Here is a 21,264-nt window from a genome sequence, read left to right as displayed (position 1 = left end):
GGCGGCCCCATGTGTGCCAGAGTAGAACTGCGCTCCGTAGGGTTTTCAATGGCTATGATCTTTTGGAAGTAGATAACCGCGCCTTTCTTACAAGGTGCCTCTGGGTGGGTTCAAACCAGCAAACTTTTGGTTAGTAGCAGAGTGCTTACCCATTTGCACAATTCAGGGATTCTCCCCCCCTCCTCCTGCTGCCATGTTTATGTGGGTCCTTTTCCCATGACAGGGTTCCACCCCATCCAGGCTGGCCTCCCCAGAGTGCTGGATCCCAGTCTGGCTCCTGCCTTACGGCCCCTACATCTGGAGAAGTCAGGGCCCCCTGGCCAGCCCTCAGTTCTGAGCTGGAGAGTCTGAGCTTAGATCTTGGCTGTGGCGCATCCTCACCCTCCGGGAAAGCCCTGCAGCCTTTCCTTCACCAGCTGACGTGCAAGATGGGAGTTAGCATCCTGGTTCTCTGGGGCACGTGGCGGGTCCATTCTGGGCCCCGCATCTTACAAGTGGGTGCAGGGAGGCCCAAGGAAACGAACAGACTTGCCCAGGGTCATGTGACTTGATGTGGCCAGGCTGGGATTTGCACCTGGGGGGGGGGATGGGTAGTTGCTGACTCATTCATTCATTCATTCACTCATTCCTGAGCAGGCCTACCACTGGGCTGAAGGTCTATAGGATGGAACCAGTCCTATGAGTGTGGGGAGGTGTGGGCTGTGGAGGAGAGCTGGGGAGGGGCCCGGGAAGGCTTCCTGGAGGAAGGACATTGCATAGGAAGGACCTGGTGCATGCAGGGTGAGGATGAAGTTCAAGGAGAAGCTGGAGACAGGGAGGCCCCTGGGGGGCGAGCACCCCAGATGGAGACAGGAGCATGGTGGGTCCTCTACAGCCAAGGTAAGCCCCTCTCAGACAGGGAAGGCAGGGAGTAGAGCTGGGCCTGTGCTGTGAGGGTGGGGAAGGCGTGGCCTCAGATTCCTACCACCACTGCCCACGTGGGATACGTTGCGAGGGCTGCCACTCACTCAACTCCGCCTCCTCAGGCTGCAGACACACACCTATCCCGGCACAGCCACCCACCTGCGGAAGGACTCAGGCCAGATGCACCGCCCTTCCTCATCGTGAGTCTTTGCACAGGATATGCCTGGATGTGCGCGCCAGACCCCTCAGCACAGAGACAGACGCACACTCAGAGTTGGAGACCCAGAGCCGCGCAGAACTACATCTACAGCAACAGACTCGGGTGGACCACACTACCCTCTCCATCCCCCAAACACACACACCCATTCACACACATATACATTGTCACACATTCACACATATACAGTCACACACATTCACACACATACGCACATTCACACAATATACACTCACACATTCACACACACACATTCACACTTATAAAAAAATACACTCACGCATATTCACACAATATACACTCACACATTCACACTTTCACGCATATTCACACAATATACACTCACATTCACACACATTGACTTATACACTCACGCATATTCACCCAATATACTACACTCACCCATTCACACATTCACACAATATACACTCACACATTCACACTTATACACTCACGCACATTCACACAATATACACACACATTCACACACTCACACTTATACACTCACACATTCACACAATATACACTCACATTCACACACATTCACATTTATACACTCACATTCACACAATATACACTCATTCACACACACATCACACTTATACTCATGCACATTCACACAATATACACACCTTCACACACACATTCACACTTATACACTCACATTCACACACACATTCACACACATACACACTCTCACAAATTCACACATACACACGTACACTCCCACACACACACTCACACACTCACAGTACAGGGGCATTGTCTGGGGGCCACAGGACCTGGCTGGTTCTGACTCTGACTTCCTGGGGACCTCGAGTGAGTCTCGAGCGTCTGGCTGGGTTGCAAGTGGGACCACAGAGCAAGCAGCGCATTGGAAGTCAGTAGACTAGGTTCTGTGGGGCTGGTCCCTCTACTTCTCTGGCCTTGACTTCTCCTCATCTGCAAAGTGGAGCAGGCCCATGACCTGCCAGGTGGGTCTGATGGGGCCCTGAAGCCCTTGGTAAACAGTAGAGTGCTATGGGATGAGGAGGCAAAGGATGGTGATTTGGAGCTGGCATCCCAAGGGACAGCCTTGGGCACTGGAATGCAGGCCAGTGTGTTGGGGGCAGCAAAGGCACCATGTGAGCACGGAGGGCCTGTGGGGGCCTGGGGGTGAGCTTGGGGCACACACACACGCTGCTCACAGGCAGGAGGAGCTGCCTCCTCCCGGTCTCCAGACAAGATCGGCCAACATTTGCCCTTTGGGGGAGGACAGGTGGCCTGGATGTTTCCTCAGAGATGGACTCCGTTTCACACCTGGGCTCCAGGGAAACTCATCCCCAGTGGACAGAAGCTGCTGGAAAGAGCCAGAGGTGAGGAAGGCTTCCCCTGGCTTTCTGTGGGAGAGCCCACTTTGTGCCGTCTTGGGGCTGGGTGCCCCTTCCCTGAGCTGGCTCCAGTACACCTTTCCACACCCGCAGGCCCTTTCTCCTGGCCAGGGTGTGTTTTCCAGGCCCCTGCATGCATCTCCACAGCTGGTCTGGACTCTGGTCCCTGGGTGGTACCCCCCTCTGCCTGGTCTCCCCAAGCTTGCTCTTGGTAAACGTTTGCTCAATAAACATCCTCCTCCAAGCTCAGGCTCCCAGTGCTCCTTCACCACTCTGTGTCCTGATGTCTACTGTGTTCACCCCATCTTCTCTGAGAAGTGTTCCTGACTCCCCTGCCCGCCCACAGTTCCTACCCCCAGCCACAGGTAGGGAGCCTCAGGCCAAGGAGAGACAGGCCATGGAGCACCCCGCAGAGCCCCTAAAGGGCAGCAGCATGCAGGTGTGAAGAGGGCTAGAATACCCTCCACCCTGCCCCATCCTGGTCCTGGGGCTGCTTGAGGGGCTGGGCCCATCACTGCCAACATGAGGCCAGAGCCCAGATCCATGGAACCATCAGGTACCAGGAAAGCCATGGCCCCATGGGAAGTCAGCCTATGACTGATCACTGGCTGAGCTGGGACTGGAATGTGGTGACCTGCCTCTTAGGCCAAGCCCAGGGCTCCACCTCCCTGTCCTGAGGTCAGGCAGGCCTGGCCCTCGGCTGGACTCTCTGCTCCTGAACTGCCCGTCTCCCTCTGGCTGGCCAGCTCCTCAGGGCAGACAGGGCTTTGTTTCCAGCTGTGTTGCCAGAGTCTGTCTCCTGGGACTGGCAGCTCTCAGGGGAGGACTGGGAGTGAGCTAACTAATGAACCAACTGCTCTGATTTCCCGAATACCTCTCCGTTGGGCCACGGTCTCTTTCTCAGTCCGAAGCCCCTGGTGGTTCCTGTTCCCTCCTCAGGGAGCTGAGATTAGGACAGAAACCCACCTTGGCACACCCTCCTCAGGCCCACACCTAATCCCAGCAGGTGGGCGGGGGTGGGGTGGGGAGGAGCCATGCTGATGATTCTGTGGCCCCATCCCTCCAGCGCCTGGGCCTGAGAACCAGGCCTCAGGAGGGCACCCTTTGGCCAGTGGAGAAGTGCAACCCCTTCTCCACCAGGAGAGTGGGTGGGGGGATCAGGCCTGGGCACCACAAATATGTCCCATCTAAGACTGGTGGCTTAGTGGTTGAGAGCTTGGCTGCTAACCAAAACGTCAGCAGCTTGAATCTACCAGCCAATCCCTGGAAACCCTATGTGGCAGTTCTGCTCCATCCTATAGGGTCGCTATGAGTTGGAAACGACTTAACGGCACCTAACAACAAGAAGACGACTTGCTCAGGGACCCAGGAGCAAGTTTCTTCATTTCCCACAACACCTAGAGGTCTGAGAGTGGGATGCAGAGGGTTGGTAAGAAAGAGACTGAGCAGGGGTTGTGGTGTTAGCGGCCATCGAGTTGGCCCCTGACTCATGGCAACCCCATGCACATCAGAACAAAATGGTCCTGGACCATCCCTGTGACTGACTGCAGATCAGACTGTTATGAGCCACAGAGTTTTCACTGGCTGATTTTTGGAAGGAGATCACCAGGCCTTTCTTCCTAGTCCCTCTTTAGTCTGGAAGCTCTGCTGAAATCCGTTCAGCATCACAGCAACAAACAAGCCTCCGCTGACAGACGGGCGATGGCTGTGCATGAGGTGCGCTGGCCGGGAATTGAACCTGCGTCTCCCATGTGGGAAGCAAGAGTTCTGCCACTGAACCACCACCAATGCCTCAGACTGGGTCAGTTATTTGAAGACCATGCTCTAATTGGGAGGAGATGCAGTTCATGGCCTTGGGAGTTTATCTGGGTTCCAATTCTGATTCTGCCACCCATTGCTAAGGATTTGAGGCAAATTTCTTAACTTCTCTAAACCTGAGTTTATCAACCCGTAAAATGTGGGTAGTAACACTATATTGTAGGGTTGATGGGAGGTTTAAGCTAGATAATGCACTTGGAAGACTGGCTTGGAAATCTGCTTCTGAGAGCTCACAGCCTTGAAAACCCTATAGAGCAGTTCTACTCTGCACACATGGGGTTGCCATGAGTTGGAATCTGCTTGACAACTAAAAACAACACCCTTCTGGTAGTGCCCACTGACTCAAAAGACACTTGGCAGAGTGACTCATCATTTCTATTTTAAAAAAAGGAGGCATGGAGTCTTAAAAGATACAAAAATGGCTAAAATCAACCCAAGAGCTTCCGTCACTGAAAGCCTACAATAAAGCAGGCTCTGAGCTCCATGTCCTGTACGCATTACTTCCAACCATCCTACAGCCTTCTTCATGCCCTTTCTGCAGGTGAAGACACTGAGGCACAGAGAGGTCCCACAGCCAGGAAGCAGGCATGACAGACACTGCTAGTATCCATCCTTGCTAAAAGAACCTCAATTCTGTTCACCTCTGTTAGGGATGGAATTGTGTGTCCCCCCCGCCCCCCGCCCCCCACACAAATACGTGCTGGAATTCCAACCCCGGTACCTGTGGATGTAACTCCCTCTGGGATTAGTTTTCGTTTTTCTGTTAATGAGGCCATATCAGCAAGGAGTGTGTCCTAAACCTAATCACTTCTGACCTACAACAAATACAAATGAGACACAGAAAAAAGCACAAATGGGGGTTGGGATGAGACAGATGCCACACGAAGATCACCAAGGAACCATGGAACACAGGGGCCACAGGAGCTGGAAGGGACAAGGGCCTTTCCCCACAGCCTACAGAGATAGAGACTTCCTTATAGGTACCCGTTGCTGTCGACTCATAGTGACCCTATAGGACAGAGTAGAACTGCCCCATAGGATTTCCAAGGAGCAGCTGGTGGATTTGACCTGCTGGCTCTCAATCACTGCGCCACCAAGGCAGTGCCTTGAATTTGGCCTTCTAGCCTCCTAAATATGAGAAAATAAATTTCTATTCTTTAAAACCACTCGCTTGTGGTATTTCTGTTATAGCAGCACTAGCAAATGTAGACGACCGCCTTCTAAGCACCATGTCCTTTGAGGGAGTGGGCTCCCCCTCAGCCAAGGGATTCATCTTGATAGGCTTAAGCCAGTCATGGTGACCTCACACCCCTAGGCAAGGCACTGAGGATGGGGAGTGTCATGGATTGAATTATGTCCCCCCAAAAATGTATCAGCTTGGTTAGACCATGTGTGGTTGTCCTCCATTCTGTGATTTTCCTATGTGCTATAAATCATAATCTTTGCCTGTGGTTAAAAGGATTAGGATGGGATTGTTACACCACCCTTACCCAGGTCACCTCCCTGATCCAATGTAAAGGGAGTTTCCCTGGGGTGTGGCCTGCACCATCTTTTATATCTCAAGAGATAAAAGGAAAGGGAAGCAAGCAGAGAGTGGGGGACCTCATACCACCAAGAAAGCACCAGGAGCAGAGCGTGTCCTTTGGACCCAGGGTCTCTGCGCCTGAGAAGCTCCTCCTACAATGGGAAGATTGAGGACAAGGACCTTCCTCCAGAGCCAACAGAGAAAGAAAGCCTTCCCCTGGAGCTGACACCCTGAATTTGGACTTTTAGCCTACCATACTGTGAGAAAATAACTTTTCTTTGTTAAAGCCATCCACTTGTGGTATTTCTGTCGTGGCAGCACTAGATAACTAAGACAGGGAGGATTCTAGGAAAGTTTTCCTCTCTCTAAATGGAAGGACGGAGAACACGGCTGCTTTATTTCTGCCTCTGGATGTTCACATGTCGGATGTACTGCCTGGAACAGTGACAGCCATGCTGGCAGTCCAAGGAAACCAGTTTGAGGACAAAAACTGACTCTTTGAGACGGGGCGGTGGGGCAGTGGGGATGGTGGGAAGAACCTGGCCCTTAGCGATGCTGTCAAGCTGCTGATTTGCCAAGCCAAGAATGCACACCGCCTTTGGACTTCTTGGCATGTGAGACAAATATCCTTACCATGTAAGCGCTTTCAGTTGGGTTTTCAGCTGCTGGGCCTGGAAGTATTCTGACTGCCACAGGGAAGGCAGGATGAGAAACCAGGCCTGTCTGATCTCTAAGCCTGGGCTGTTTCCCTCTGGTGCACGCACTTTCCTCCGCGGCAGCTGCCTTCCCTGCGGCCTTGCTGATTAAAACCTCAGAGAAGGAGAGGGAGGGAGCAAGGCAGAGAGCGTGACAGACAGACCCGCCAAGAACAGTCGTCTTTTAATTCCACGAATATTTCTTGGTGGGAAGCAGATATTGAAGAATAGGCTGTACCAGATTTACAGACACAGCAACGGCTAAAGGGTTCCAGGAAGGACCAAGTTTGCAAACAGCAAGCAGCTGAGGCCAAGTGAATCCACTTCAATGGATGACCACCGAGCACCACGACCACCAAAATGGCAATTTTCTACAGGCAGACACACGATCCAGATAATTCCGTTTATTTGATAATTTGAATACAGGAAATGCCAGACCAATCAACAGGGAGAACAGACCTTCAACGCACAACTGCACTCACTACATGGACGGCAGGATCTCCAGGGCTCTGGGCACGCATGCAGGTCCTCCGGAAGCAGGTGGCACGAGAGTGCATAAATACCACACGACAACCAGGCTCAGAGGAGTCACAGGCCACGGGGGAACCAGGCTTGGAAGGCAGTCAGAGGCATTAAATACGGGACCTAGACTGTACACTGTACTTCACCATACACATAATTTACATAGGAAAGAAAGAAGACCACAGTATATATAAGTGCAAGCAATTTTGGTCAGAGAAAACAAACCAACGAGATAGGTGGAGCCATGCTCGGGTAGGGACTTGCTCTGTCTAATCGTGCTCCGTTTCCGTCCCTACCTTTCCGGCAGAGTCACCTGGGATTACAAAATAACTTAGTTGGCCCTGGTGCTATCTTAGAAAGTCCTACCTAGAATCTTCAGTGTTGTCCACTGGGCTCCCCGTAGGAAGGGGGTTGCCCCAGGAGCCCTGAACACTTTAAACCCTCCGTGTAAACACACCCAGTGAGTCACCCCGGAAAGGAACAGGCCGAGACGGGGGCAGGACGGGAGGAACATCACGTTGTTTGGGCGGAGGAGGGAGGCGCAGCCAGCAGGGCCAGGCCGGCGTGATGGTGTCGCCTGGGCACCGGTCCCGGAAGAGCAGAAATGACTGAGGAGGCATCCACTTTTGCAAGCAAAGCTCAAACAGCAAGACAAGCCCGTGTGTTTCTCTGCGACTGTCCAGATACCCGTTTCCTTAGAACTGGCTCGCACTGCTGGGGTCACACTGTAACAATCGGACGATGGAGGGGTCACTCTTGGCACCTTTAATAAACTCTTCCAGGGACAGCTTGCCTACAGGGACAGAGAACGGGAGAAGTCAGAATTATGCAGTGCTCACTGCTCTTTATACGTCCCAGGAGGATGGGGACAATTATCACGTCAGGGACACCACCCCCTCTTTTTTTCAGAGTCTTGAGCCTTCTAGAAGCTGGACTGCATCAGCATCTCTCCGCTCACTTCAGAAGTATTTCTGGAAAACACTTTGCTTCCACGGCTCACTGCAAAGTATCAGGCGACTAAAAGGACCTATCCAGTATGGTGGCATGACGTGGCTGATGAGGGTAATTTAAAGCCTTTTAAAGTCACTCCACTTCTTACATATTAAGGAATGTGTGACTTGTCAAGAAAAAAGATGCCCTTTGCCTCTAATTCATAAGCAATTCAGGGCTGAGAGGGCCGCACCGGGCAGGGTGCCCCCAGGCAGCCCAGGGCCTGAACTCACAGCCTAAGGCGTGGTTTCCTGCCACGAGCAGTGTCTGACCTCTGCACAAGCTCTGAGTCTGGCTTTCTGCTTCTCCAATATCTGCCCCACAAGGTGGGTGGGGGGACCAGTAAAGGCATAAGGGCCACAAAAAGGGTTCAGCCAGCTTCCTCCTCTCAGCCTCTGGCCCTCCCTCACCCCTGACCCTGTTACTTCTAGAATCACGAGATAGCAAAGTGGGTTTTAAGACTTAAGTGCTGTGGAAACGTAATTACAGATGAACTGCACTGGGGACAAATGTGTCCCTCTCCCAGACGCAGACGCCAGTGGCTCCACGCCAGGCTGGGTGGCCGGGGGTAAGGGCCCCATCTGGCTGGATGGGTATTCTGAGGACACCTGCCACCGAGGCTCCAGAGGGTGCTGAGCTGTGGTAGGAGGATTCAGTTTTTCAACCACCGTGCCCTTCTCTCACATAATTATTTTGTTTCCTTAAATTAAAAAAAAATTATTTTGCTGTTGTTGTTGAGAGTATATACAGCAAAACAAACAATTCAACAGTTTCTACACGTGCCATTTAGTGACGCTGACTACATTCTTTGAGTTGTGTGACCATTCTTACCCTCCTTTTTTTGAGTTGTTCCTCCCTTGTTAACATAAACTCACTCCCCCTAAGGTTCTTATCTAATCTTCTGAGTTTCTGTTGTCAATTTGATCCCATATAGTCATTAAAACAGCATAATGCTCAAGGCAGACATTCTTTACTAGCTAAGTTAAACTGTTGTTCAGTTTCAAGAGGAGTTCAGGGGATATTTTGGGTCAAGTTTCAAAGATTATCTCAGGGCAATAGTTTCAGGGGTTCAGCCACCCTCCATGGCTCCAGAAAGTCTAGCGTCCGTGAGAATTTGAAGTTCTGTTCTGCATTTTCCCCCTTTTGATCAGGATTCGGAAATGCTGGTGGCATAGTGGTTAAGTGCTATGGCTGCTAACTAAAGGGTCAGCAGTTCGAATCTGCCAGGCGCTCCTTGGAATCTCTATGGGGCAGTTCTACTCTGTCCTTACAGGGTTGCTATGAGTCAGAATCGACTGGATGGCAGTGGGTTTTTGGGTTTTGATCAGGATTCTTCTATGGAAGGCTAGGGAGTGGATTGGGAATGGCAGGGTGTGTAGGAATGGATAGCCACTACCGCAGCAGAGGAGGAAGTGCCTGAGGTTGTGCCTATGCAAATAGAGGGATATCAGGCCTTGCCACTCTCCCCACATGGCTGGTGGTGGCTTTTACCGGCCACTTCCCCACACATCTGACCTCTGGCAGTAGGCAGGGAGTGGGGATTTTCTTGGATGCATGTCTGAGGTCTCAGGGTCTCAAAGTCCCAAAAGCCACGGGGAGTAAGGCTGCCAGGCGGGCCCTGTTCTCCTTTCTACCCTTTTAAGTTCTCCTAGCAGGAGGTTTTGGGCTGAGCCCAGGTCAGCAGCCATAGGAGAAGCCTCGAGCTGACCCAGGGAAAACTACTGAGGACATGTTGAGATTATGACCCTATGTAAGCACCTCCCCCTTGTCCTCCTCCTCACAGAGGGCAGGACAGACAAGGGCTCTGGGGGTGGGAGGGCCCTCATCTGTGTCACGTGGTCAGTGTTTTCCCAGCACTTAAAATCCATTGCCGTCGAGTCAACTCTGACTGATAGCAACCCTATAGGACAGAGTAGAACTGCCCCATAGAGTTTCCCAAGGAGTGGCTGGTGGATTTGAACTGCCAACCATTTGGTTAGCAGTTGAGCTCTTAACCACTGCACCAACAGGACTCTTCCCAGCAGTTAACTGGGCTCAAATCATATGGACTGCTTGAATAAAAGCTGAATAGGAGAGAGTGGCCTTAACAATGGCACCCGTGCCATGGAGAGATTAGGGCAGAGCCATGTGTTTTCCTGGGGTGGCCAGGGGCACTGGGACAAAGTATGGACTGCCGCCTGTTTCTGAAGCATCCTCTGAGAAGCCTCAAGGATCACCCTCTCCCTTCACTCTAACCTGGATCCCTGGCCACAGCCCTGGCTTCTCCAATATCACCTCTCTCCTTCCCTCCCGCAGCCCCAGGGACAGAGAGTATCTCTGGGCTCACAGGAGGAAGTGGACATATTAGCAAGTGGAGCGCACTACCCAAGTTCCCAAACAATTTAGGGAGGTGCCCCGGTGCGGGGCTAGGGTAAGCCGGGAAAACACGTCAAGGGGTGAGTGGTGGTTGTGGGCAGCTGGCCTGGGGACACTGTGAGGTTAGAAATAATGGCCACTGTTTGTTGAGTGCCAAGTACTGTGTTCCGAGTTTTACAGGCATTTTCTCATTGAATCCTCACAACTACATGAGATTAGATTTATTATCCTGTTTCACAGAGGAGTAAACTGAGGCTTGGGATAGCCAAGACTCAAGTGCAGGCCTGTCATGATCCAAAGTCTGTGCCTTGCTACACTGGAGGTTGGGAAGCACATTTTGAATCAGCCCAAAGGCAATGTCAGGCACAAGGCTGCCTTGTTTTCTGTGTGAATGTGTTTTGCAAACTGTTAACTTGCTGTCTGCTATGCTTTATTCTGTCTACGGTTATACCCAAATCCTTGTCTCTCTGCCAGCTTGGTCTTTAACTCACTTTTGAGTTTACAGAGCACTTTTTAGCACATTACCTTATTTATAATCATCACCACAACCCTGGAAGTATTTTTTTTTTCTTTTCTAAATATCACATTTCTTTATTGTTCAAAAGCAAATCACATCTTGCTCTGTGGCACCACCCGACAAAGTCAGCACGAGGTATGGCATCGTCAGTTTACTTGGTTCCCACCAGAACCTCACAGCCTCTGCAGAGCAGAAAACTGGGGCGTGGTGCCCTTTGTTACCGTTGCCACCATTTCTGTGGTAGTGTGGCCCCAGGGTCCTTGGCACAGCTGTTGAAGGCAGATGCAGAGATGTATATCCTAACAGCGCTCGCCTTGACCCCTGGGGCCACCAGGGGGCCTTACATCTCAGATGATGGCAAGTAAGGAGCCGCCAGCTTCCCAGGATCTCAGGACCCTTGGATTCCAACGCCTGCAGGGCCCCAGGGGAGGTCAGCACCCCTGCCTCCCCCGCCACCCCAAACATTTTATTCCAATTTTATAAGTGCGGAGACTGCAGCCCAGCCCAGTAACATGCCCAGGGCCAAAGTGCCGTGAGGAGGGAACCAGGACTCAGAACCAGATGTTCCCAGATTCCAAATCCTGGGTCTGCCCTCAGGACAGCTAAATCAGGCTGGCCAGGGGCGGGGCAGGCAGGCTGGGGGACATGTGAGAAGCTGCGGAGGGAAGAGAAATTTCCCAAACTCGTCTAGGCTCCCTACAGCACTGTAAACACATGCGTGCGCGCACACATACACAGGCTGCCCCCTGCCCCCTACCGTCATTGTTTGTGTCCATCTGTCGGAAGATCTTATCCGTCCGTTTCTCTGGAGTGGACTCGTCCTCAGGCATCTTCATCACCGAGGACACCATTTTATAGATAGCCTGCAGGAGAGACACAGAATGGACGTAGTGAATAATGAGCTCAGACTCCAGGATGTGTCTGGTGCGGGGGGTGAGGGTGTGAGCGTCCACCCAGCCCACAGCAAGAAATGGAGGTGAGGGTGCTAACTGGCTGTGGGAACTCTTCTACTATTAAAAGAATGGCTTATACCCCTGTGTGCAGACAGGACAGGCTCCTTGGGACATGGCCAAGGACCCTCCTCAAGTGCAGAGCCAAATGCAAAGTCAAGACCCTCCAAGGTCTCCTGGTAGTACTGAAAACACCAATCCATGTTGAGAAATGTGTAGCAGCCAGATGTCACATGAGAAACATCACCCAGCAAGCTGGGGATATATGAGAAGGTGCTGGAGGAGGCGAGCTTGGTTTGATGGCCTAGAAACCAGATTCCATGTGGACAGGAGTGGCTGTTCTTCACTGCTCTGAGTGATACCATCTGTGTCTCTCGGTTTTGGCCAGGCCAATCTGCTCAACCAGTGATTGGCATGCCCATTTCCAAATGGGTAAGGGTTTACATGAAGTTCCTGGGTGATGCAAATATTTAATGCACTTGGCTACTAACCTAAAGGTTGGAGGTTCAAGTCCACCCAGAGGCCCCTAGGAAGAAAGGCCTGGTGATCTACTTCCCCCAAAAATCAGCCATTGAAAGCCCTATGGAGCACAATTCTACTCTGACACACATAGGGTCACCATGAGTTGGAGCTGACTTGATGGCAACTGAATTTTAAGGGTTCACACAGGGGCTGGGATAAATGATTCTTGGGAAATAGAATTCTTATTTGCACCACCGCTTATAGCTAAGAGTCAGGTGGTGGCAACAGGCCCACAGAGTTCCCCAAATCCATGTTAATTTATTCTCCTGTGAAATCCCATCTATTTGGGAAATGGGTTGGCTACTCCTCTGTGTAGCGGCTGCCACTAAAGCAGTTCATGGATTTGATACCCATTGCTTGAGGTTTAACCCTAAACTCCTTACATGTAGGGTGGGACTACCTCTTCTGAGGGGTTCCAGATTGACTCCCTAGGCTGTAGCAGAAGGGTTGCAGGGGGTGATAGCAGGGAGAGGTAGTTTCCAGCTCGCTGACTCGCTCCCTGGTTCCCTGCTCTCTACCACACACCATGCAGCCTGGTGAGTGAACAAAACTTGATTTTTTTCTGGAAAACACTATGATCTGCTGTTCAAACTCATCTGCTAGAGCTGTTGACGGAAGTGAAGTCAGAGAGAAGAGGTCTGATAAAGTGGTGCTATTTCTGTGGCAGATTTTATTTTAGGGATCACTTCATGTTTCAGGCCCACTTTACAAGTACATATTCCTAGCAACAGTTAAGTACTCGGCCGCTAACCAAAGATGGGTGGTTTGAACCTACCCAGCCACTCCATGGAAGCAAGGCCTGGCTATCTGTTTCTGTAAAGATTGCTGCCAAGAAGACCCTATGAGGCAGTTGTATTCTGTCAAAGGGGGTCGCTATGAGTTGGAAATTGACTTGCCAGCACCTAACAAAAACAGGGACATAAGCTCTTTGTTGCCTTCTCAAATATGGGGATTTACAAAGGTCTTAGCAGGTACCTCTTGCAAGCATCAAGTATCCTCTCAATTACTACAATTCTCACCTCTGTGACCCCACAGAATCACCCCTCTAAGAACTGTTCTGTGAAACAGCGTTGTGAAGATGAAAACAGATAAACGTGCTTAGCCCAGGCCAGATATACAGGAAGTGATCAATTTAGCAATGATAAAATGGCTTGCATCATTGCCGCCTGGAAGGACCAACCCAGTCACATGACAAATGCTTTAAAAATCACTCCAGAGGGGGACAGTTAGCAACCTGCTCAAGGATGACTGATTGTTGTGCTGGGTATAAAAGGCACTGGGCTGGGAATGGGGAGCCCTTGGCTGAGGCCCTGGTCTGCAGTGTGACGCCAGGCAGGCCTCTTGCCATGTCTGCCCCAGCCAGCCCCTTCCGGTGACCAGCTGGCAGTACCTGCACAATCTCCAGCATCTCGCTGCGGCTGATGTAGCCGTTGCCGTCCAGGTCATACATGCTGAAGGCCCACTTGAGCTTCTGCTCCAGCTTGCCCCGTGAGGTCACGCTCAGTGCAATGATGAACTCCCGGAAGTCAATGGTGCCATCACCGTTGGTGTCGAAGGTGCGGAAGACATGCTCCGCAAACTTGGAAGCGTCGCCATAGGGGAAGAAGTTGGCATAGATCTTCTTGAACTCATCCACAGTCAGGTGGCCAGTGGGGCAGTCCTTGAGGAAGCCCTTGTACCACTCCTGCAGCTCGTGGTCAGTGAACTCCGTGTTCTCCCGAAGGTCCTGCAGCACCTCGGGCCTCAGCTTGCTGTTCTGCTTGCCCATGGTGGCCGGGGGCGGTGACTACACCTGGAAGACAGGGGGTGTCAGCTGGAGATAAACACGGGGGGCCTGGCGTCTGGCTCCCCACTGCCTCCAGACATGAGCAGGGCTGAGGAAAGGCCCTTGCCTAGCCTGAGCCAAGGCCTGGAGAGATGCAAATAAAACCATTATTTGTACAATCATCGTATTTGAATAATGGGCCCTGGTAGCTCAGTGTTAAGAGCTCGGCTGCTAACCAAAAGGTCAGCAGTTTGAATCCACCAGTCGCTCCTTAGAAACCCTACGGGGTAGTTCTATTCTGTCCTATATGGTCGCTATGAGTTGGAACAGACTCAACGGCAATGGGTTTGGTTTTGGTCGTTTTTTTAAATTAAGATCCCACCTACGGTAAGACACATCATTATTTTTGTACTACTAAGGAAGCCAAAACACTGCCAATTAAATTATGACAGGTCACCCACGGATTACAAGACGTATTCTGACTTAAAAAAAAAAACAAAAAACCCAGTGCTGTCGAGTCAATTCTGACTCATAGCCACCCTATAGGACAGAGTAGAACTGCCCCATAGAGTTTCCAAGGAGCACCTGGCGGATTTGAACTGCCAACCCTTTGGTTAGCAGCCGTAGCACTTAACCACTACACCATCAGGGTTTCCTACTCTTACTTAAGCATGTTGAAATGTGAAGAAGAAAAAAAAAAAAAAAAAAACAGGGCAACTTCAAATCAATGACACAAGCTACTTATCAAGGGCCCACCAGGGGGTTATAGGAGATGTAGGCAATTAAAATAAATCCTTATTCTCAGCAGAGCTGTCAGGCTGACGATGCTCCTAGGCCCTTCATGCTGAGCAGCTCTTTTCTCTTCCAGACACTGCACCCCGTTTATATCCTTAGGGGGAAAAAAAAAAGCCTTTTGCCATAGAACTGATTCCAACTCATAGCGACCCTATAGGACAGAGTAGAACTGCCCCATAGAGTTTCCAAGGAGCGCCTGGTGGATTTGAACTGCCACCCTTTTGGTTAGCACAAAGCAGTAAAATTATGGTAGGTAATTGTTGGCATGTGGCCCCTCTCACGTGGCAAAACACACGTGAAGCTGAGGGGATATTATGTTAAATATAAAAAAATCTAAATACATAAAACTTCAAGCACCTGTGGGAACCTAGAGACCTGCTTCTTTGGAAACCACAACCCACGGCAGTTCTGTAGAAGGCCTGAATGTACTGCAGGTCCTGGTGTGATGTCACTGCTAGACATTAATACAGCTTTCACCTCACCCCCTAATTTTGTTTTTTCACTCTAAGAGTAATGCATGTACATGGCTCAATAATTTCTCCACCATACAAAAGAGCAGGAAATAAGAAGAAAAAGTCTCCCACAGGATCCCAGAGCTGACCACTTATAACTGCTTCTAGATTTATGAATTCTAAACAGTATCTACTAGATGCTCGTTATGAAAGATAATAAATGCGCTTCACTCATACGGTTTTTGATTTTGTTCTTGTTGTTGTTTTGTGACTTAGGAGACCCCACGTGTTACAGAGTAGAAGTGCTCCATAGGGTTTTCTTGGCTGTGATCTTCAGGGAACCAGATTGTCAGGCCTCTCTTCCATGCTGCCTCTGGGTGGGTCCGAACCGCCAACTTTGCACCATCTAAGGGACCTTTTAGTTCACCTACGGCTGCGAACGAACAGGTCAGCAGTTTGGATCCACCAGCCGCCCCTTGGAAACCCTATGGAGCAGCTCCACTCTGTCCTGTAGGGTCGCCGTGAGTCAGAATCAACTGGATGGGCACAGTTTGGTCTTCTGGTGCCCTGGGTTTTGGTTTTATACTGCCTGACACTGTTCTTTCTTCACCTCCCTCCCTATTAGTTTTATATTTAGATATTTTTTAACTTGTTATCTTTATGACTTTAAATAATATAAAAAAAACCAAACCAAACCCAGTGCTGTCGAGTCGATTCCGACTCATAGCGACCCTATAGGACAGAGTAGAACTGCCCATAGAGTTTCCAAGGAGCGCCTGGCGGATTTGAACTGCTGACCCTTTGGTTAGCAGCCGTAGCACTTAACCGCTACGCCACCAGGGCTTGCTCTTTTTTGAACTGTAGAGTGGTTTGGCAATATCTTTCAAAATTACAATGCACAATCATTTTGACCCAGCAATCCCGCTTCTAGAAATGTATTCAAAGACACTCCGCCTGTGCAAATAGCCTGTGCACAATGTCATTTCTTGAAACGTGGTCTGTGATAATAACCAACCTAGACGCCCATCATAGGGTGCCGCTATGAAATAATCTTCAAGATGTATTTTTAAGTGAAAAGAAAAGGTGCCAGCCAGCATATAGAATCTGCTACCTTTTGGGGAAAAAAACAATGTGTGTGTATATTTCTGGAAGGATTTAATAGAACGCAAAAGCCTTGGCTAGGAAAGGAGAAGTAGACGGCTGGATGGACTGTGGCCGGATGGGAACTTTGTACTCTAAACCTTCTTGTAATTTTTTTTTTTTTTTTTTAGCAAAGCAAGGATTTGAATCTGCCAGGTGCTCCTTGGAAACTCTACGGGGCAGTTCTACTCTGTCCTATAGGGTCGTTATGAGTCGGAATCGACTCGACGGCACTGCGTTTTGGGGGTTTTTTAAAGCAAAAAGAAAGTTTTACTTGGCATATATTCAAAAAGGCAAAAGTGGGAAGTGGACAAGCATGCTGCCAGAGCTAATGTCTGCCCGAGTTCAAAGGACATTATAGAATCATCAGTATATACTAAAATTACAAATGGGCAAAGCCACTGAAAGCATCACCTTTTCACCAATCGGCCCAAAACTGCTAAATCAATGTGATTCTACATTTTGAATGGTCTTTTTTAATAATCATTGGCACAGGTTTCATTAACCACAGTCTGGAGGGTCTTCATTGGTCCAACAAATTCTCTATTCACTAAATGCTAATAGAAAAAGATAAGAGTAGAAAGTCTAGGTCTTTTGTGCTCTGTTTATGATTTGTTTATGTGAATGTGTCCCTAGATGTTTTCTGAGATTGTCCTAGCTATTGTCTTTATACCTCAGGGCACAGTAGATGTGTCCTTGTGATCATCCATGTGTTATCTCCAGTCTCTGATCAAAAGGAGGGAATGATTTAGGAGATAATATTGAAGTCATTTTTCCTTGTCCTAGAATGTGACCCAGCTGGAGCTGGACTCACAAAAACTTCCTTGCAGTTTTAAAATGTTGAACCCTGTGGATGTATTTTCTATTAAAAAAATAAAATACCCAAACCTCTATTTCTTGATCGAGCAACTTTACACAGAGTCTCTTGATTCTCTACTTGAATGATCCCTCCCTTCACCTTTCTGTCTTCCTTCCAGTTAGCCTCTGCTGTGGGAGCCACTATTGTTCCATTGTCGAGGTTTACACTATCTGCATTCTGCTTCACCTCTAGGTTAATTCCACGACATGAAGCCCAGCAACTCTGCACCCCACCTGACTCAGTCCCTGTGAGGGGGCAGTGCGGTTGCAGGAAGGCAAAGCCGACAGCGAACCCACGCCCTGCGGGATGCCCTGCCTGGTCCAGTCCCAGCTCCAGGCACGCCAGCCATATGATGTCAGCTCTCCAACTGCAGTTAATTTAGCCTAAGACAAGGACAAACATGACCCCTACTTTACAGAGGAGTTGAGGCGCCCTCCCTGCTGCCTCCACAACAGAGCTCTCTGACCCATTCAGGGACTTCTGCTGCATAACGCAGGTCTGGCAGCAGGCTCTGGAGGGCTGAACAGTCTCGATTTTCATGTGTAGCTGATTTAACATTTGGTCCCTTTAGAAACTCAGCTAGCTGACAGGATAAACAGAACGGCCGCAGTGATTTCTACATGAAAAACACAAGTGAACGTAGAATTCAAAATGCTGCCATGACCACAATGTCTGACAGAAGAGGAAAAACCACCAAAACACTGCTGAGATTTTCATTTTATCAGAAAGAGCTCCAGCCCAGGCTTGGAGGTGTGGGTTCTGTAGTGATCCTGCTGTGATGTGACTGCTTCCTGGCCTTACCCCGACCAACTTGCTGGTCCCTCCAGCTGTGGCCTCTGAGGACCAATGACTACACGCTGAGAAGGCTCCATGCCCAGAGAGCCCCCCAGGTGGCAGGGCTGTGTGCCACTACTACACGGCACACGGTGCCCAGGGCACGCCTCCTGCTGGCAGGTGTGTCTCCATAGACGCGCCCCGGGGAACATAGCTGCTCTTTTCAGAATCAGGCACACTCACCACCCTGCAGCCAAAGTCCCTTGCCCACCAAATCCAAGGACCCAAAGGCCAGCAAGCAGAGGGAGAAACCACTTTGGCTGCTCCTCAGGTCAGGTGTTCTCCATCTATCTGTCTATCCATGGGCTCTCCCACAGGTGCCCTGAGGTGGTAGCTTGCTCTGCTAGCAGAGGCTGGGGGCTTGAAGGCCTGGCCCAGATTCTGCAAGCAGCTGTCTTTGGGGGGACACTTCAGGGGTGACCCCAAGTCCTGTGCTTCCTTCACTGCGGCCCCAGCTGGCGCCCCACCTTTCTTAGTTCCACAGTCAGGGAGGCCTTGTGCTTCCCGCTACCTTTGTGTGTAGGGAGTGGTGGGTGCCAGTCACCCACTAGCATGTGTACACACACACACCCTCACACACGGAAAATCAGAGTCCAGAAGGCCCTCCAAGAGGGTGAGGCTCAGGAAGCTTCCTTCCCCAGTCACCGAGCAGGCAAACCAGATGGCGGGCAAAGACGAACATACACACAGAGAATAGAATTCATTACGTATTCACATGTTATTTCAACAAACAAGTACTGAGCATCTTCTACATGTCAGGTAATGCACTGGGCTCTGGGAATGAAAGGAAAAGTCACAAAAAGGAGTCCAGCTGGTGCAGGAGTGTGAGCTCTCTGAGCCCGGCTCTACATGTCCCTGCTGGGTGACCTTGGGCAAGTCACCAGCTCCTTTGAGCTTTGATCTCCACCTCTGAATATCAGGGACTGCAGGGAAGTTTGAAGGTAAAGAGATAGTGCCTGGAGCACCCAGCAGTGTGCATTCATTCATTCATTGTGAGAATATCTATGGAGTGCTCTTTATGTGCTGTGCACTCAGGGAGCACAAACAATGGACAAAACAAACCAGGTCCCTGCACTCTGGGGGCTGCAGTCAAGTTGGGGTATATGATAGGTGAGAAGGCAGCAGGGGGAGAGGGCCCCTAGCAGGAGAGTGGTTCTCTGTGCCAGCTACCCACAAACCAATAAAGCAAAACCAAACCCACTGCCATCGCGACTCATAGCAACTGTCTTAGTTATCTAGTGCTTCTATAACAGAAATACCGCAAGTGGATGGCTTTAACAAACAGAAATTTATTCTCACAGTCTAGTAGCCTAGAAGTTCGAATTCGGGGCACCAGCTCCAGGGGAAGACTTGCTCTCTTTGTTATCAATTTTCCCCCGGTTTATGGACTTCTCAGTGCAGGGACACGCTCCCTACCGGTGCTTCTTTCATGGTGGTATGAAGTCCCTCTCCTCTCTGGTCTTTTATATCTCAGAAGAGATTGATCAAGATACAATCTAATCCTATAGATTGAATTCTGTTTTATTAACATAACTGCCTCTAAGCCTGCCTCATTAACTTCACAGAGGTTAGCATTTACAACACATAGGATAACCACACCAGAGCACAAAATGGCAGACAACCACACAATACTGGGAATCACGGCCTAGCCAAGTTGATACATATTTTTGGGGAATACAATTCAATCCATAACAGCAACCCAAGACAACAGAGTAGAACTGCCCCACAGGGTTTCCAAGGCTGTAAATCTTTACGGGAGCAGACTGCCACATCTTTCTCCTGCAGAGTGGCTGGTGGGTTTGAACTGCTGACCTTTCAGTTTGCAGCTGAGCGCATAACCCCTGTACCACCAGGGCTGCTCCCAAACTGAGAGAACAGGAGAAATGTTGTAAAAGCTATGTCCAAGGTGCTTCAGGAATGAGGATGAGGAAAGCACTCTCTGGGGAGGGAACGGCAATAGGAAGCCTGGACAATCCCAGGGAAGGTGTGTCTTGAAGTGAGCCCTGAAGGAAGACAGGGTGTCTGCCCGGTGGAGAGCAAAGCCAGACACGGTAGAGGGCACCCACAGGGCCCAACAGTCTGGAGACAGGGGAGGTGTGGAACACAGGTGAGGAGCTGGGGCCAGGGCACAGAAAGGGGTAGGGGAACAGGGATTGGTGGGGAGGAAGGTGGGAGCTGACTGGGACCGGGCTGGGGAAAGCATGGGATCTCTGCCCAAGTAGAGACTCCAGGTGATGAGTCAGGTTGGGCTTGGGAGTGGAGAAGTGACAAATCACCTGGCTGCAGCTTGGAGAATGGATTGTAGGGGAGACTCAGCTGGTGGACTGGTGGCCAGAAGCCCCTGGAGGGCTGACAGTGGAGGCAGAGGCAGCGAGATGGGTCAGGAACGGTTCTGAGGGATGGGCACAGAGGGTAAGTTTGTGGACTGCGGTCAAAGGGTAAATTACGAACACACATTTCAATGAAGGCCTCTTCTGCATCTTTCTCCCCAAATTTAATTCTGTCGTCTGACCTAATTTCCAAGCATTCTTCCTCCCCTGGCAAATTTACATCCTCTTATTAACCTTCCTCTCAACTTTTTCAGTTCCATTTCTGCTGCTGTCAGTTCCTTACTGCCTTCAACCTCACAACCAAAAAAACCAAATCAAGTCGATTCCAGCTCATAGCGACCCTATAGGACAGAGAAGAACTGCCCCCTAGGTTTTCCAAGGAGTGGCTGGTGGATTCAAACTGCTGATCTTTTGCTTAGCAGCCAAACCCCTTAGCCACTGCGCCACCAGGGCCCAACAGGTATGCCTTTCAAGCTGCAAATTTCACAAGCTGACCCCTGAAGGTTGCCTGAGATCCCAGGCAGTATAGGGTGCCAGAGGACAGCGGCCACATCCCAGCTCAGGGAGGACTCACTGTGCGGCCGTGGGCCTTTATATGTAAAATGAGGAATTGGGCAGATGACCCAAAGAGCTCGCCTGCTCAGAGCGGCCATCCTCTGCAGACCTTTCAGATTCAACTCAAGTCACCCCGTAAATTTTGCACCT

The 21,264-nt window shown here is 50.3% G+C and overlaps 1 protein-coding gene across 3 annotated transcripts in view; it reads right to left on the bottom strand.

Moving 5' to 3' along the window:
- Window positions 1–6,917: 6,917 nt before the first annotated feature.
- The window catches only part of HPCAL1 (hippocalcin like 1), a 146,720-nt gene continuing 132,373 nt past the window's right edge, over window positions 6,918–21,264 (bottom strand). For all 3 annotated transcript variants that reach the window (XM_003411884.4, XM_064295029.1, XM_023550424.2), the window contains exons 2-4: window positions 13,775–14,176; window positions 11,670–11,775; window positions 6,918–7,843 (exon numbers count right to left, since the gene is read on the bottom strand). In XM_003411884.4, the coding sequence (XP_003411932.1) occupies window positions 7,746–7,843; window positions 11,670–11,775; window positions 13,775–14,152 (582 nt within the window). In that variant the 5' untranslated portion in view covers window positions 14,153–14,176 and the 3' untranslated portion in view covers window positions 6,918–7,745. The remainder of the gene's footprint in view (window positions 7,844–11,669; window positions 11,776–13,774; window positions 14,177–21,264) is intronic.

Source organism: Loxodonta africana, chromosome 12 (genome assembly GCF_030014295.1).
Source record: "Loxodonta africana isolate mLoxAfr1 chromosome 12, mLoxAfr1.hap2, whole genome shotgun sequence".
In the NCBI taxonomy this organism is placed as follows: domain Eukaryota; kingdom Metazoa; phylum Chordata; class Mammalia; order Proboscidea; family Elephantidae; genus Loxodonta; species Loxodonta africana.
The sequence above is the reverse complement of the archived record's forward strand: the minus strand, read 5'-3'. Positions and strand labels throughout refer to the sequence as shown.